Source organism: Heteronotia binoei, chromosome 18 (assembly GCF_032191835.1).
Source record: "Heteronotia binoei isolate CCM8104 ecotype False Entrance Well chromosome 18, APGP_CSIRO_Hbin_v1, whole genome shotgun sequence".
NCBI lineage: Eukaryota > Metazoa > Chordata > Lepidosauria > Squamata > Gekkonidae > Heteronotia > Heteronotia binoei.
Window position 1 is genome coordinate 12,271,041 of NC_083240.1, and position 16,709 is coordinate 12,287,749.

At 48.8% G+C, this 16,709-nt stretch overlaps 1 protein-coding gene across 1 annotated transcript in view; it reads left to right on the forward strand.

The window, feature by feature from the left end:
• Window positions 1-4,235: 4,235 nt before the first annotated feature.
• Window positions 4,236-16,709, forward strand: part of GABRD (gamma-aminobutyric acid type A receptor subunit delta) — a 41,688-nt gene continuing 29,214 nt past the window's right edge. The window contains exon 1 of the mRNA XM_060259487.1: window positions 4,236-4,393. Coding sequence (XP_060115470.1) covers window positions 4,260-4,393 — 134 coding nt within the window. The 5' untranslated portion in view covers window positions 4,236-4,259. The remainder of the gene's footprint in view (window positions 4,394-16,709) is intronic.

Genomic DNA, 16,709 nt, shown 5'->3' on the forward strand with positions numbered 1-16,709 from the left:
TGCAGGGGATGCCTTCATTCAGAGATGGACAGGTCCATTACATTTCCTCTTCCCACCGTTTCCACTGATAACACGATCAATACAGAAAATTCAACTGGACAATACAAATTGTATTCTAATCACACCGTGGTGGCCTCGCCAACCATGGTTCACAACGCTCCTTTTCCTATCGGACAATACTTACCATCACTTCCCCCGGGCCAAGAATCTCCTCTCGCAACAGAACGGCAGGGTTCTTCATCACGACCCGGACAGACTCCGCTTGACAGCTTGGAGGATACTTTCTCAGAATTCCCTGAGGGAGTGAGAAACGTCCTATTAAATGCACGAAAACCATCAACGAGAAAGTCATATTCCATGAAATGGAAAAGATTTTCCATCTACGCAACCAAGCATAACTTTAAACCTTTGTCTGCCTCTATGCCTCAAATCTTGGCCTATACATTGTCATTATCTGAAAAGGGGCTAACTCATTCGTCTTTAAAGGTGCACCTGGCAGCAATCTCAGCTTTTCACCCTCACATACAAGGACGGTCTGTATTCTCACACCCCGCTGCGAAATCCTTCTTGAAAGGAATTTTACACCTGCATCCACCATCACGACAACTGTACCCCAGTTGGAGTTTATCTCTAGTATTAAGCCAGCTAATGAAACCACCTTTTGAACCCATGGCTTCAATCCCTTTGCATCTCCTCTCGTGGAAAACGGCGCTGCTAGTCGCACTTACCTCCGCTAAAAGAGCCAGCGATATTTGTGCGTTTAGAGCAGACACGCCTTACACCATTTTTCATCACGATAGGGTAGTGTTACGACCAGATCCTACCTTCTTGCCTAAGGTAGTATCCACGTTTCACCTCCACAGGGTCACAACTCTACCCGCTTTCTTTCAACGTCCTACGGATAAGGGCCAAGAAGCCCTACACTGCCTAGATGTTAGACGGGCACTCGCCTATTACGTAGATAGAACAGCATCATTCAGGAAGGACTCCAGACTCTTTGTGGCCTATGGACGGCACAATAAAGGACAAAAGATATCTCCTCAGAGACTTTCGAAATGGTTGGTTGCTGCTATAAAGCTGTGTTACAGACTAGCAAAGCAGCCGGTTCCAACTACACTACGAGCTCACTCTACAAGAGCTTTGTCAACATCATCTGCCTTAGCCAGAGGGGTCTCCATGGAAGACGTCTGCGCTGCCGCCGCCTGGTCTTCCACCTCGACCTTTGCTATGCACTACGCTCTGGACGTTCGTGCTAGGCAAGATGCCTCCTTTGGACAGGCAGTACTCCGCTCTATCTTCGACTAAGATACGATCTGGATCCGGTAAGTACCAACTTACCTTGGAGTCCAATACTTGCTTGACTGATTTGCACTAACATTGCATTAATTTTTCTCTCCTACTCTAGTGCCAGCACCCACCACCGTGCAGTTCAGCTTATCAGTCACCCATGTGTGGGACTGCACAGAGACCACGAAGAAGATAAACAGGTTACTCACCTGTAATTGATGATCTTCGAGTGGTCATCTGTGCAGTCACACACGCCCGCCCAACCATCCCCGCTGCTGGCCACTGGTACTCTGCAACCGCTCATCTACTATATCGGCGGCGGGGAAAGAAACTGGCTGGGTGGGGCGCCTCCCTCCCGTTCCAGGCATGCGCAGTGGATGCCTGCTCCCCAGGACGGAAGGGAGTGCGCGCCAAAAATAACGCCTAGGCTAGCTTTTAAAATCTCCGAGGTAGGGTTCGTCCTGACGGGAAAACCCATGTGTGTGACTGCACAGATGACCACTCGAAGATCATCAATTACAGGTGAGTAACCTGTTTTTCTGTGTTGAGCCCCTGCAAGGTAGACAGCGCAAAGAAATTGGTCTGGAAACCTGTTATCCAGCTGTAACACCACCTCCAAAGTTTCCTAACGCAAGCGGAACTCCGTCGAAAGCAATGGGACTAGCTTCCAAGTAAACACACACAGCATTGGTCTGCAAGTAGACGAGATCCGGCCATGGGTCAGCTCCCTCGGGAGCGTCCCACTGAACGGATTTTGCAGGTGGGCTCAGAAGCGAGGCCTGCTCCGTTGGGGGGGGGGCAAAGCAGAAATGGAAAGAAGTAGCTAATTCCAGGGTCGCAACAACTCCCCATCCTTCGATGCACATGTAGGGTTGCCAATCAGGGTCATCAGAAAGCGGGGGGAGGGGAAGGAAATGTCTGCTGGGAACTCTATTATTCCCTATAGAGACTTATTCCCATAGGAAATAATGGAAAATTGATCCACGGGTATTTGGGGGGGCAGGATTTTTTGAGGTAGAGGCACCAAATTTTCAGTATAGCATCCAGTGCCTCTCCCCAAAATACCCCCCAAGTTTCAAAAAGATTGGACCAGGGGGTCCAATTCTATGAGCCCCAGAATAAGGTGCCCCCATCCTTCATTATTTCCTCTGGAAGGAAGGCAGTTTATTAAATGACTTTAAAAGGTGTGCGGTCCCTTTAGATGTGATAGCCAAAACTCCCTTTGGAGTTCAATTATGCTAGTCACACCCTTGCTCCTGGCTCCACCCCCCAAAGTCTCCTGGCTCCACCCCCAAAGTCCCCAGATATGTCTTGCATTGGATTTGGCAACCCTATGCACGTTTAATTCGGAAGTAGTCAATCCCAGCGTAATACTTGGCTCTGGAGAGAAACGCGCGGAGGGTCGCCACAGCAAGACGTGAATGCACGTCTACTCGGAAGCAAATCCCGCCGAGTTTACTTTTCGCGCAAACGCGCGCCCTGCGACACCTTGCATCATATTCCGATCTCGGAAGCTAAGCAAGATTAGCCCAGGCTGGTCCTTAGGAGACCACCAAGGCAGTTAGGGTCGCTATGCAGAAGCAGACTCACCCGTGTACGTCTTTTGGCCTGACCAGGACGGCCCAGCCTAGCCCGATCTCATCAGATCTCCGAAGCCGAGCGTGTCCAGCTGTGGTTTGTCCTTGGATGGGAGACCACAGCAAACCACCTCCGAACGCCTCTGGCCTTGAAAACCCTACTTGGTAGAAGGCCAAGTCACATGGAGAGACCCCCCATAGGGTTTTCCGAGGCAAGAGATCAGAGGGGGTTTGCCAGTGCCTACCTCTGCGTAGCAACCCTGAACTTCCTTGGAGGTCTCCCATCCAAACCTTTACCAGAGCCTAGGTCGACCCTGTTTCGCTCCCCACATTGAAGAAGCTCGGGCTAGCCAGGGCCATCGAAGTCAGGCGAAAACGCTTTAGGGCTGCCACCAACTGGCTGCCCATTTACTTGACGGCATTTTCCCCACTATTACAGTCTCGCGAACTTGAAAAGGCTAAGCAGAAACCTTCGCCTTTGCAAGAAAGTTTTGCAAGAGCCTCGGAGCTGCCGTGCGCCGGCTTCCCTCTCTTCTGTCTCTCCCATTCCTTCCCTCGCCGCCCCCCGCCTTCCCCGGGGCTGCATCTGAAGGGCGCGGGGGAGAACCGCGTGCTTTCTAACTCCCACCCACACCGCGCCTGCAATCGCAGGGAACAATTCGCTCGCCTGTCTTCGGTTTTATTCTTTTGCAACCACCCGCCTTTCCAAGAATCCACCTCCTCCTCTTCTCTGCCGCCCCCCCCCCCCCCCCCGATTTGCACTTATTCTCCTGGAATCTTTTGCATCGGCTAATCCAGATCCACCTGGCTTCGAATTCAAGAGAAATAAACGCGCAATTTCCTCCCCCCCCCCCACTTCCTGCAGCCGCAGCGCTTTTTGGTTCGCACCAGCTCTGAAATTTCACGAAGGTTTATTTTCGGCAGCCCGCTTTGCTGGAGGAAGCTGCGAATATAGATGTCTTTTTTCTCCCAAAAGAAGCAGCGGGTTCTTCTGGCCGGCCGGGGAGCAGGCAGCCCAGCGGTGCCGTAGGAGTCCTCCTGGCAAAGCGTCCTTGGCCCAAAGGGGGGCGCCGTTGGAAGAGGTCCGTCCGGAGGGGGCGGCGGGGGTTTCCCTCTCGCTCCCCCGCCGACCCCGGCCCGATTCCAGTTTCGAAGCCGGCGGGGGCTCGCAGAGCCGTCTGCTGCCGAGCGAGCCTAGGCTTCCCGCCAAGGGAGCCCGCTCAACTTCTCGCCTCGACGCGCAGCCATGCCGGCCACGTTGAGCCGCCCGCTCCGGAGTCGCCGCTCCAGCCGCCCGCTCCGGATTTGGCAACTCGGCTTCATCTGAAGGGTGCCGCGCGGGAGGGGGGAAAGGGGAGACTTTTGCCGAGTCGATGCGCGCGTTGCCGCTCTGGGATGCTGCAAGCCCCACTTGAGTCGTCCCGCGGGAAGAGCCGGCCCGGGATTTGCAGCCGCCGCGCGATGGCATTGCTCACCTGGCTGGTGCCTTCCTTGCTGCTGCTGTGCTCGCGGCAGCACACCTGCACCAGGTAAGGACGAGCGGGCGCGACGCCGGAGGGGCCTGGGCTGGCCGGGTTTGCAAATCCAGTTCCTACCGTACACCTCCTTTCAAGTAAGCAGGCAGATTGCTGCTTTCCAAGCGTTAACTTTTGCACTTAGCAACCGGCCCTTTGCTGGCCCCCTAGTCGGCAACCAAGCACTTGCGTTGCCGTCGGTGGCGGGAATTTTTATAACGTCCCCTCCCGCCCGAACAAGTGGCGCCTGTCCCGCTTCTCCACAACTACCGGGCTTTTGGGGGGGGGGGCGTTTTTTATTAGCGGGGAACAAAACGTACAATCCGCCTGAACCCCGGGATGACTTTCTCCGCGCACTGGAGGCAGTGTCTGAACATGTGCAGAATGCCTCTCTAGTCTCTTCAGCCCGCTTGCAAACTCTCACGCGTGTGTATGGGAGACTGGAGGAGTTGGAGCGCGAGGTGACTTGGAACCCCGACGCTTCTCGCTTTTGACAAACGCGCAATCCGATCCTATGGAAGTCCACCACCACCACCACTGCGCGCCTTAAGTTCAGTGGCGCTCCATCTCAAACGTATGTGCGTGTGGGGAGAAATTGCATCGTTCAACGCTGCGCCTTCAAACTGTTTCAGCAAGGGGGGAGGAGAGGTCTTCTCATTCATGTGCGTAAACCGTGGTCATCCCGAGTTTGCACGGGATTTAGGGATCCCTTGTGGAGGAACGTTGCAGTTTTTACGCAGCGAAACCTGCTTTCCTCCCAGATGACGCCCCCCCCCCCCCCAATCTCTCCTGCTTTTAAGGAAGGAGCAAACCCTTGCCCCCCAAACTCCTTCCAAGGCTCAGGATCTGGTACTAGAAGACAAGCAGGGTGGATTCGAGAGGGATCTGCCCCTTTCGTCCGTTAAGAGCATAGAAGAGTTTTTTTTGAAGGTGGCGTTCGCTTTCTGCGAAAAGCATCTCCCAGCGCACACCTAGAAATGAAAGACAAATAGAGACTCCCCTCCTCCCCGGGCGCCACGCGCGATTGATATTCTAAGGATGGAATCCTATACAGCTTTCCTGGAAGTCAGCCCAGTGACACTCAGTGGGGCTTGGTTCTTTGAGTTAAACTTGCATGGGAGCCTTGCAAAGCCTCTAGCAGGAGTCCCCTCCCTCTGGGGCAAGCTGCTCAGCTGAGGAGTCCTCCTTCGAGGACATTTAAATTCCCAGGGAGGGTATCTCATCGAGCGAACTGCCATGGGCGGTGCATTCTGAGAGTTTTAGGAACAGCATCTTGGATACAGGCAGGAGATAAAGGCAACAGGCAAGGATGCAAGATCGTTGCTCTCCTGTGTATTTGGCTGCAGGCTGCCCTAGTATGCATATTTGCAAAGTCTTCCTACCGGGCTGGTAATCTTTTACTTTAGAAAACTTTCCCCCCTGCTTCTGGTCTAATCCTCCCCCTTTGGTTCACTAGCTCAGTGGGGCAGTCCTTTGGCAAAATATGGATTTCTTCAAATAACTAGAATCCCCTCCCCTGGTTTCCTGTCAAGTTGCTGCTAGTGACTCCAAGGGTTTCAAGGCAAGAGACCTTCAGAGGTGGGTTTGTCCTTGCTTGCCCCTGCGTAGCAGCCCTGGACTTCCTTCATGGTCTCCTATCCAAATACTTACCAGGGCCGACCCTGGTTAGCTTTCAAGATCCAAAGAGATCTGGCTAGCTTGGACTAGTGCAGCATTAATAGTGTGTTTGGAAAAAGATAAAGGCAGTCTCCTTAATCTGTATGCTTGATGTATTGGATTTTGTTAATTAAACTGTTTATAAGCCCACTTTTCTCCCTGGCAGCTGGGACCCAAGGCTGGGACACATGTTAAAAGCCACATAAATCATAAAGTTTAAAGCATCAAACTGTTAGGGGAAACCTTATTGTCTTTACTTGACCTACATCAGTGGTCCCCAACCTTTTTGGCATCAGGAACCGGTTTTGTGGAAGACAATTTTTCCACAGATCAGAGGGAGAAGAAGGCGATGGTTTTGGAATGATACAATTGTGTACTTTATTTTGGTGTAGTGGTTAAGTGTGAAGACTCTTATCTGGGAGAACTGCGTTTGATTCCCCACTCCTCCACTTGCAACTGCTGGAATGGCCTTGGATCAGCGATAGCTCTTGCAGAGCTGTCCTTGAAAGGGCAGTTTCTGGGAGAGCTCTCTCAACCCCACCTACCTCGCAGGGTGTCTGTTGTGGGGGAGGAAGATAAAGGAGATTGTGAGCCACTCTGAGATTCAGAGTGGAGGGCAGGATATAAATCCAATTCTGTAGGATGTTGTTGTTATATTGTAATATCTAATTAAATAATTATACAACGCATGGCCCAGTTGCTAACAGGCCATGGACCGGGACCAGTCCACAGCCCAGGACCCCTGACCTACATGATACAAGAGGCAATAATAAATCCATATTCTGTTTTAGAGAGTTCTCCCAACAGCCCTATAAAGCTGATTAGTATTATCAGTCCCATATTGCAGAAGGGAAGACAGAGACTGATGTTTGCCTAGATATGTGATTCGAACTCAGAACTGATGTCTAGAGATTGGCGGGCTGGTTGAAAACGGACTACCTTCCTTCCTTCTGTATATTGACACAAAATGCAGCCAGATAATTCTTTCTGTTTCCAGTTGTTGGTTGTTTTTCCTTAGGAGCTGTTAACTAAGCAACTGCATTGTGTCTTTCTTCCATGCTGTCACTCAGTGAGGTGCTGGAGGCAGAGGGTGGTTTGAGAGGCAATGGAAATACGAGGCAGGGGGAGAACTTGATTCAAGTCCTGCGGCGCCTGCAAGACCAAGATGTTTAGGGTATAAACTTTCCAGAGTCAAAGTCCCTGTGGGGAAAGGAATCTCTAATATTAAGCCTCCCAGAGCCTGCAACAGAAGGTGAAAGATAGGAGGGGTATGTGGAAAGGAAGGGAGAATTCTGTTATTAATATTCTGATTGCTCGTGGCATTTCAAGACTAGCAGAGTGAGAATTAAGTCCCAATGCTGTTTTGTGCATATGTGTTCAGTGGCACAATTTTGGGAACTAACATCTCCACCCCCACCCCCCCCACCCCCAAAATTCCAAGAAATGAACTGGAGATGATCAGAAACATAATTTACTAGAACAGGTCACCCAGAGGTCATAGCCATTATTTTTATTACTGCCTTCAGTAGGGGATTGGTTACCTGATTGCATAAAAAGAGCAAAACTGAGCCATCCACAGGTACTGAGCTGAAGTTTTCCACATACAGGTGTGCATGAAAGCCTGGCTGTGCATTAATCAGGAGGAGCCTTTCCCTGGGAGCCAGGTGAGAAACATAGAGCTGGAAGGGACCACAAGAATGCAGGAGGTTCATGATGACTTTCCCGCCACACTCCCTGTGCCCAGAGTAGAGGCCTCGTCTATTAAGAGTACATGTTGGTGGAGAGGGGAGGATGTGGGGAAATCGGGCTAATCGGATGCTGTGGGGGAGGTTGGTTCTGCATGGAGCTATTGAGGCCAATTTCTTTCCAACCCACAGCTGTATTATTAGGATACCGGGCTTGTGATTTTCAGTCCTAATACAAGGACAGAGCTTGTTTTGCTTTCTTTAATGGCTGCTAAATTTTATATCAGCTGCCGTTGGAGACGTTGAAAAAGGATCAGCCTGATTAAAGTTTGGGAAAGCTTGAGTTGTGGACAAAATCACCCCCAAGATTAAAGGAACTTTTGAGCCTTCTGCAGCAAGGCTCGGTACTGGAGGGTTTTGTACTTATGTATAGGAGGCCAGCTGTTTAGAATACAGGACTGCCTTATTATATTAAATCAGTTTTTCTTCTGTATAATGTCTCCCTGCTTTCGGAAGGAATGGTTGATATGAGTCACCTTACCAGTACCAAAACCCATTTTTTTGTTTTTTTTCCCCCTTTCTCCTCGTATCTCTTGCCATGATGGCAAACAGACCACTTAATCTGGAATTTTGCAGTTGTAATCCTATACTGCTGTCACACAGCAGGGCCTAGGAAGGGCCTTCTACCGGCTGCCAACACTCTGGTAAGGGTCTGAATGGGTGGGCCCAGAGCACACAACCATCCCTGTATCTTCCTTTTAGTAAAACCTTTTTAACCATGGCCAAGGAGATGTGAGGACCCAGGCAGTTAAACATCAACAGTATATTTACAGTGCTCAAACAATAGGTGGGAAAATAAAAACATTTAGTGCAATAATGAATCTATAAACAGTAAAGGTTGGTCCAAAACAAAAAGAAACGCCCTAATGCGACTTGCTGAACATTCCTTTCCCTAATACCAAAACTCACTCCCTTGGGCCTTTTATGCCTTCCTCCCAGGTCCCACCCCTCTTGGGTTTAGGATTGCCAGGTCTGTGCTGGAAAATATCTGGAGACTTTGGGGGTGGAACTGGGAGAGGGGAGGGTTTGGGATTGGGAGGGATCTCTGCATGGTACAACACCATAGAGTCCACCATTGGGCTAGTTTTCCCTCCAAAACCTCTTCACCCACTTAGAGAGGCAGAAGGAATCCTGGGAAATGTAGGCCCTCTAGCAACTCTTAGGCAGGCTTCTCCCTGCCCTCTAGGCCTCAGATCATGACAACTGCCAGAGTGATCTTGGGTCAGTCATAACTTTGTCAGAACTGTTCTCTTGAGAGCAGTTTCTGGCAGAGCTCTCTCAGCCCAATCTGAGGTGTCTCTTGTGGGGAAGGGAAGGAGATTGTAAGCTGCTCTGAGACTCCCAAGTGCAAGGTGGGGTAAAAATCTAATCTCCTCCTTCTTTCCAAGTTCCTCTTTTGCATTGCTGCATTTCTACTCATCTTGCGAAGGTTCAATATGGACGCTGCACTTGTGTTTTGAAGTGGGCTTTAACTGTACTGATACGACGACAGAATTCCTAAACTTTAGGGTTGCCAGCTTCAGGTTGAGAAATTCTTAGAGATTTGGGGGTGGAGCCTGGAAAGAATAGGGGAGGAGGTGGGACCTCAAGTGGGGCATAATGCTATAAGGTCCACCTTCCAAAGTGGCCATTTTCTCCAGGGGAACTGATCTCTGTAGTCTGGAGATCAGTTGTAATTTTTGGGAGATCTCCAGGCACCACCTAATTTTGAACTAATGGCATAGACAGGGAGGGAACTTAGTATGGTGCAGCTTCACTGTCCACCTATGGCATTATTGCTAGGGCTCTCTACTAATTAAAGACACATAATTTTAACTGATGAATTAACAGAGTGAATCTGCGTGTAAATAAAAAAAAGATCGGAAAAGAACACTGCGCTTTCTTAATATTTAAATGAGACATGTGCCAGTCGCAGTAGCAGCCATCTTAAAAGAGGCCTTCCCTCATGAGTACTAGGGAAGGAAGGAAGGAAGGAAGGAAGGAAGGAAGGAAGGAAGGAAGGAAGGAAGGAAGGAAGGAAGGAAGGAAACTTTTCAGACAGCATCCACTACCTGTGGCTTCTTAACATATATACATACACATCCTTTAAAATTAAATTATCAGCTAGGTGATTAGTGTGTGGAAAGGATGCTTTTTCATCAGCCAGGAAGTTTTAAATCAGTCGGATTTGTCCTTGCAGTCCTGATTATCAGCTGAGGAATTTGGAGACCTGTGTTCAGATCCCCATTCTCTCTGGGTTCCAGTTATATACTGTTTTGCAAAATTCCTATGAATAAAAAGTAGTTTTTAAAAACTCTCTTTGTATCCCCAAAGTGTCATATAATGCAACATTTTAAAATAATGATGTAAAACTGCAAAATATACCACTGTGTATATGCTACTGGCTAATCACCCAAAAATCCCTACCACAGAAGCTCTTACAACCATCTGACTTTTTAACAAGGTGTCAGATAAAGTTAAAGATAGTGCGTGTACACTCGCCAAAGCAGCCATTTTCTCCAGTGGAGCTGATCTCTGTAGTCTGGAGAACTCTGTAGTTTTGGGAGCTCTTTGGGTCCCACCTGGAGGTTGGCAGCCTGGGGAGAGAGGTTTGCGTAGGGCCTGGTGGGTTTGCAAGGGAAGGGAGACTTCCTGGGAGACAGTTCCCACTCCGTTGGTAGAACGCGGCAACTTTAGCTGATGATAGAGTAACCCAAAACCGAGACTGTGAAGCTGACCTAAGCACACCTATGAAGGACCAGAACTCAGTAAGACTTATTTCTGGGTAAACGTGCTTTTGAGATTTAGCTGCGAAGGGCCAGAATGTCGGTCCCCCTACAATTTTGCATGTACAAAGGCACTTACCTTGAGCTGCTGTCCATAGATGTGATAGCTCGGCTGAAATCTTAAATTGATGCACAGTCTGGTCCTATCTGTGGACTGGATATTTGGAACTTGCCCCCTTTACTGAGACTTGCTCATAAGTAAGCAAGTGCAGAATCAGGGCTTTGCACTGCATTCCTCTGCTTGCTTGCTAGTCAGTTCCACAGAAAACAGTAGGACATCCAAGAAACAAGCTATCAGGTGCATTGGTTTGTGGAGGCTTGCTTCTGAGTAAACACGATCAGGGTTGCACTGTCAAAGGGGAAGTAGGCCTGCAGTTCTGTGCACTCTTATGGGGGAACCCTCCACTGAACCTGGTGCAGTCGACTTAGGAGTAAATGGGCCCAAGATCTGAGGTTTTCTGGCCAACTGCGCAGGGAAAAAATAGTAAATCTCTGACACTTAATTGAAGTAACTGTGATAGCAGTTGGGGCTATTTGGAGAGGGAGTAAGACCATTGCCGCATGAACGTTGCCTATCCTGTTTTCAACTCGGACGCCGAAGCTATGTTCGTCTTCTCTTCTCTGAGATTTGCCTGGATGTGTACAATGCACGGTTTGTTACGTAACTCCATTTCATTACTGGATTAATTGCCTAGTTACTTGGCTAAGATCCTGCAATTACACGCACTATGAGAAATGCAGAGGAAGGAATGCTGGTATTGCTCATCTTCGTGAGACGTAATTCATAAGGTTTTTAAAAGATGCTGGCCAATCTAAAGGCCCCTCTCCTCCAACATGAGATGGTGTGGCATAGAGGGTAAGATGGTGGTGACCTGGATTCGACTTCTCTCTTGGCCTTGAAGCTCATTGAGGGACCTAAGGCACATTTCTCACTAGCCTACCTCATCAGGTTGCCATAAGGATAGGAGGCAGAGGAATAAACTATAACGGGGTGACCAAACTTGCTTAACATAAGAGCCACATAGAATAAATGCCAGATGTCTGAGAGTCATAGGACATTGAATGTCAGATGCTTGAGAGCTGCAAGCCAGGAAGGAAAGAATAGACGGGGGAGGGAGGGAGAGGTGGAGAGAATACAACTTTAAATGCCTTCTCCAGACTGGACAATGGGGGCTTCAATAGCCACACAATATGTGTGAAAGAGCCACATGTGGCTCCCGAGCCGTAGCTCCCATGCTACGATCTCTTGAGCTCATTGGAAGAAAAGGAGATAGATGTGAGTCTGACTTCAGGTTATCTGAAGCCGCTCAAAAGTGTCACGGGTAACTTCTAAGGATAGGGCCTTTTTTGTCATGGCACCTCCTGAGTTCGATCCCAGCAGAAGCTGGGTTCCAGTAGCCGGCTCGAGGTTGACTCAGCCTTCCATCCTTCTGAGGTCGGTAAAATGAGTACCCAGCTTGCTGGGGTGTGGGGTGAAGTGTAGATGACTGGGGAAGGCAATGGCAAGCCACCCTGTAAAAAGTCTGCAGTGAAAACATTGTGAAAGCAGCATCGCTCCAGAGTCTAAAACGACTGGTGCTTGCACAGGGGACTACCTTTCTTTTTTTACCTCCTTTTTGAAATGCCCTCTCTGCTGTCCTTTGTGGCTGTTTGGTGCCAGGTTAAAACTTTTCTAGTCACCCAAACGTTTATGGATTGCTGACGGAAGATTAATGTGATATATATAGGTTTGCCAGAGAATATAAGCTAGTTTAGGTGGGTTTAAAACAGGAAATGCATAGATTAATGGAGGAGAAGTCTATCAGTGACTGGGTTGGCTAAACAGAGCCTCCATGTTCCAAGGGAATAAACCATTGGCTAGAAGTGGCTGTGGGGAGTCAACCATAGGGGGAAATTTCCGCTTCCATTCTTTGTTTGTTGGTCTTCCAGGGGAATCTGTGGCCTAGATGGAATTTGGGTGTGACCCACAAGTTCCAATGCCTGTTTTAACCCCTTTGTTGCTTTGGGGGGGGAGTATTTATCATGTAGCCGCTGATGGTTTTTAGCATTTAATGGCTCCAATTTTAATCTGATTTTAACGCCGCTGATGTCTGACTTCTTTTTTTAAAAATAGTATTTTAATGTTGGTTGCTGAACGTTTGTATTTTAATCTTCTGGAAGTGGCCTTAACAGCTTCAGTCGAGAGAGTGATATAAGAATGCGTCAAATCAAATGACATAACATTAGTGCAAATCACTTACCCAATGGAAAACGACGTGCAGATTTAACCACTCTCGTCCATGCAGAGATCTAAGGCAATGCATGTTTTTTTTTTCTCATTTTAAGACACGCATTGCTGCTGTGGGCGGTGGAGCTTGGGGAGGGTGGGATTTGGGGAGGGGAGGAGCCTCGGTGGACTAAAATTGCCATAGAGCCCCCCCCCCCCTCCAATGTAGCCATTTTCTCCAGGAAAACTGAACTCTGTAACTTGGGGATCAGTTGTGATTCTGGGAGGTTTCTAGGCCCCACCTGGAGTCAACAGCATAGCTTTTGTCTTGGAACAAATGGATAACAACATAAGAAGAATCTTGTTGGTTTGAATCAGTTCAGCATCTTCTTCCGGCCTCCCAACCAGAAGATGCGCAAGCAGGATCACAGAAGCCAGTGACCGATTTCCCACTCACCTTACGCCGCTCCCTCTTCTCAGCGGGTCTTCTTTCCGATTTCACACTATCTGCCCCGGGGCCTTAGCTAGCATCGGCTTTTTCACGCCGCAAACAGAAATTAGTTTTTAGAGGTTTCTGTTTGCTGTGCGAAAAAGCCGACGCTAGCTGCAGCCCCGGGGAAGATAAATCGGAAGGAAGCCTCGCTGAGAAGAGGAACCTGAGAGCGGCATATGGTGAGTGGGAAATTGGTCAGAATCTCTCCCTCCCCCATGTTGCTTCCAAGAAACTAATGTTTGGATGTACACTGAGATGAATTTCCCACCAGCCTTTCCCACTCTCCTCTTCTCCACGGGGCTTCCATCGGATTTCACACTATCTTCCCTGGGGCTGCAACTCGCTCCGCCTCTTTCGCACAGCAGACAAGATCTTCTAAAAACCAGTTTTTGTTTGCCGCTCGAAAAAGGCGAAGCGAGTTGCAGCCTCAGGGTGGATAGTGTGAAATCCGATGGAAACCTCACGGAGAAGAGGAGCGTGAGGCTGGTGGGGAATCGGTCTGAGTCTGTACAGGGAGGTTCTGTGCAGCCATCATGTCAAGCAACTGCTGGCCGCTGTCTCCTCCATGACTTTACCTAATCCTCTCTTAAAGCCATCTCAGTTAGTGGCCGTTACTTCACATCCTGTGGCAGTGAGTTCCACAAATCAATTCCCCATTGTGTCAAGGGTTTTCTAAGTCTATAGTGAAGGGTTCTGTTTGTAATCAAGTATGCACCAGGCGGATTTGACCCTCAAGGAAATTCCTGCAATCAGGGTGCCAACACAGAAAAGAGCGGTAGCCAACCACTTGATGTATCAGAGGCTTCTAATGTACATCTCGACTGGCGGGCAGGTTCATAAGGGATCAAGCAGTTCTTACAATATTCTTGTGTCCTCTGGTCTTCCATCAGTGCTTTTTTGACTTTTGAGGTTCAGCAAACCTTGTTTGTCTGCTCTAAAGCTGATCTTTGTAATCATGAATCAGGAAGCCAAATTCTTGGTTGCTTCTTCAAGAATGTCCTTTTTTTCCTAGGATGCTGCAGGACTGAAAGCACAGAAAGCTGCCATATACTGAATCAGAGCATTGCTCCATCATGGTCGGTATTGTCTACTCAGATCGGCAGCAGATCTCCAGGTCTTGGGCTGAGATCTCAAGGGTCCTTTGTGGCACCCTGCGGCAAGCTGACAGATGTCAAAGACTCCTTTCCCCCTTCCCATAAGGATCGGGTGGTCAGCCTCCAGGCAGGGCCTAGAGATCTCCTGCTTTTACAATGGATCTCTAGCTGGCAGAGATCAACTCCGCTAGAGAAAATGGTCGCTTTGAAGGGTGAACTCTGTGGCATTGCGCCGTGCTGAGGCGCCTCCCCTCCCCAAACCCCGCCCTCTCCCAGACCCACCCCCAAAGTCTCCAGGTATTTTCCAACAAAGACCTGGCAACCCTGCATAAAGATCTGGAAATATGGTAACATGACAGTTGACTTTGCAAAAGAAATCCTATTAAAACTTTAAGCTTATGCTTTCCTTTAATGCTGTTCTTAAAATTCAGCTACCCAACTGAGCTATGGTAGGGGGTTGTAAGAATTGATGCTTCTCAGTCTTATGGAAATAGAATTGAACTAGGTGTGCGCTACTGGATGGATTCCTTTGCAGGCTGTTTCTGTTCTCTGCAGTGTGGCAGAATTCACCTTCTCTCATATGTGTTTAAAGCAAGCCGCTAGTCCTCAGGATCCTGAGGAAGAAAAGCTGTAGTGGCCAGGCATTTGAGAGGAGTGCAGAAAAAAGGATGGATGTGGGAACACTTCTGGTAGGTAGGGATTCTGTATCATTTACAGTTCTCAGCTTCTGAACACTGTCTCCCCCTTTCCATATGCCCTACAGTTACCATCCTCCAGGTGGGGCCTGGAGATCTCCCGGAATCACAGCTTGCAACAGAGATCTGTCCCTCTGGAGAAAACAGCTGCTTTGGAGGGTAGACTCCACAGCATTATACCCTGCTGAGGTCCCTCCCTCCCTTCCCCAAATGCCGTCTCCCCCAGCCTTTATTCCCAGATTTCCAAACCCAGAATTGGCAACCCAAATGCCAGATGCTGGCTAAAGAGATGACCCCTTTTTTCCCGCTTTCCTGGGAACGAGCGCTCTCTTTTTCTTGAGCTTGCAAGAGTTGGTGGCTTAGCCACTTTACATGACTGTAAAGTGTTTCTCCAGTCAGTATTGGCGACTGGCACTAGCTACTGTTGAGACACACCCACATACTCTGGGATGGGGCATAGGGTTGCCAGTCTCCCAGTAAGGCCTGGAGATCTCATAGAATGATGACTGATCTCCAGCCGACAGAGACAGTTGTAATAGTGGGAGATCTCCAGCCATTGCCTGGAGCTTGGCAACCCTTCAGGGGGTTCTGTCTCTTTCAAGGCCACTTGAATTTTTATCCTCAAGGCTTAAGAACGTAAGAGGAGCCATGTTGGATCAGGCCAATGGCCCATCCAGCCCAATGCTCTGTGTCACACAGTGGCCAAAACCCAGATGTCATCAGAATGTCTACCAGCAGAGCCAGAACTCCAGCAGAAACCCTCCCTCTGTTGCCCCCCCAAGCACCAAGAATACAGAGCATCACTGCCCCAGACATTGCAATAGAGAACATTGCTGCCCCAGACTTAAAGCTTCATAACACTGCTTTAGGTGAGCAAACATGGTGATTTAATGTTTAATGCATTAGGTATTGAGGCAGCGGAAGTCCAATTGGGTTGTGCTGGCAGGTGATTGGAGGACCTTTAGTCCCCCTACCCTGTACAGAAGAATGTCCTCATTTTTGTTTTGGCGGCAGGGAAGGCAGTGAGTGTGAAGGAGCTGAGGCATCCTAAACTGCTGAACTTCTGTCATCAAAAGCTCTCAACTTCCCCCAAGAGCCACATTTATGGGAAATGGAGCTATCTTTTCTTGTAGCGTGTCAAATTCACTTTTCCTTTGTTTGGGGTGGTGTCATGCATTCCTCCTAACCGCCGCTAGCAAACCACAGCGTTTCATTCTTTAATTAAAAATAGAAACCTAATCTCTTACATTTTGTTCATTAGGCATTTGTAATATTTTAAAGAGGGGGTTTTTTTTGTTGAGATTGTCAAATTCCCCTCCCCCCAACTTTTGTGACTTATGGGCCAAGAGAAGGTTTAACAAAGACAAAAATGGAGTGGTACAAGGAGTGGACCTTACACTCTGCTGGGGAAGGGGGTTTAACCCACAGAGGTAAAGCAAGGGAGGGTTTGATGTTCTTAAGGTTGCTGTGAATTACCCCTAATGCTTTTCCAATTACATTTCAAAACATAGACCATATTTACAATGAGCTTCGGTTTGAACGACAGGGCAGCAGATGGAAAGGATGCATGTATTGGTCAGGATTATCCTGGAGACCAAAACAGGACGGAATCTATTTATTGGCCCCAGCTTGCCTTCATGCCATTCTCCCACACTTGAAGGGCTGTAGGTGTGGCCA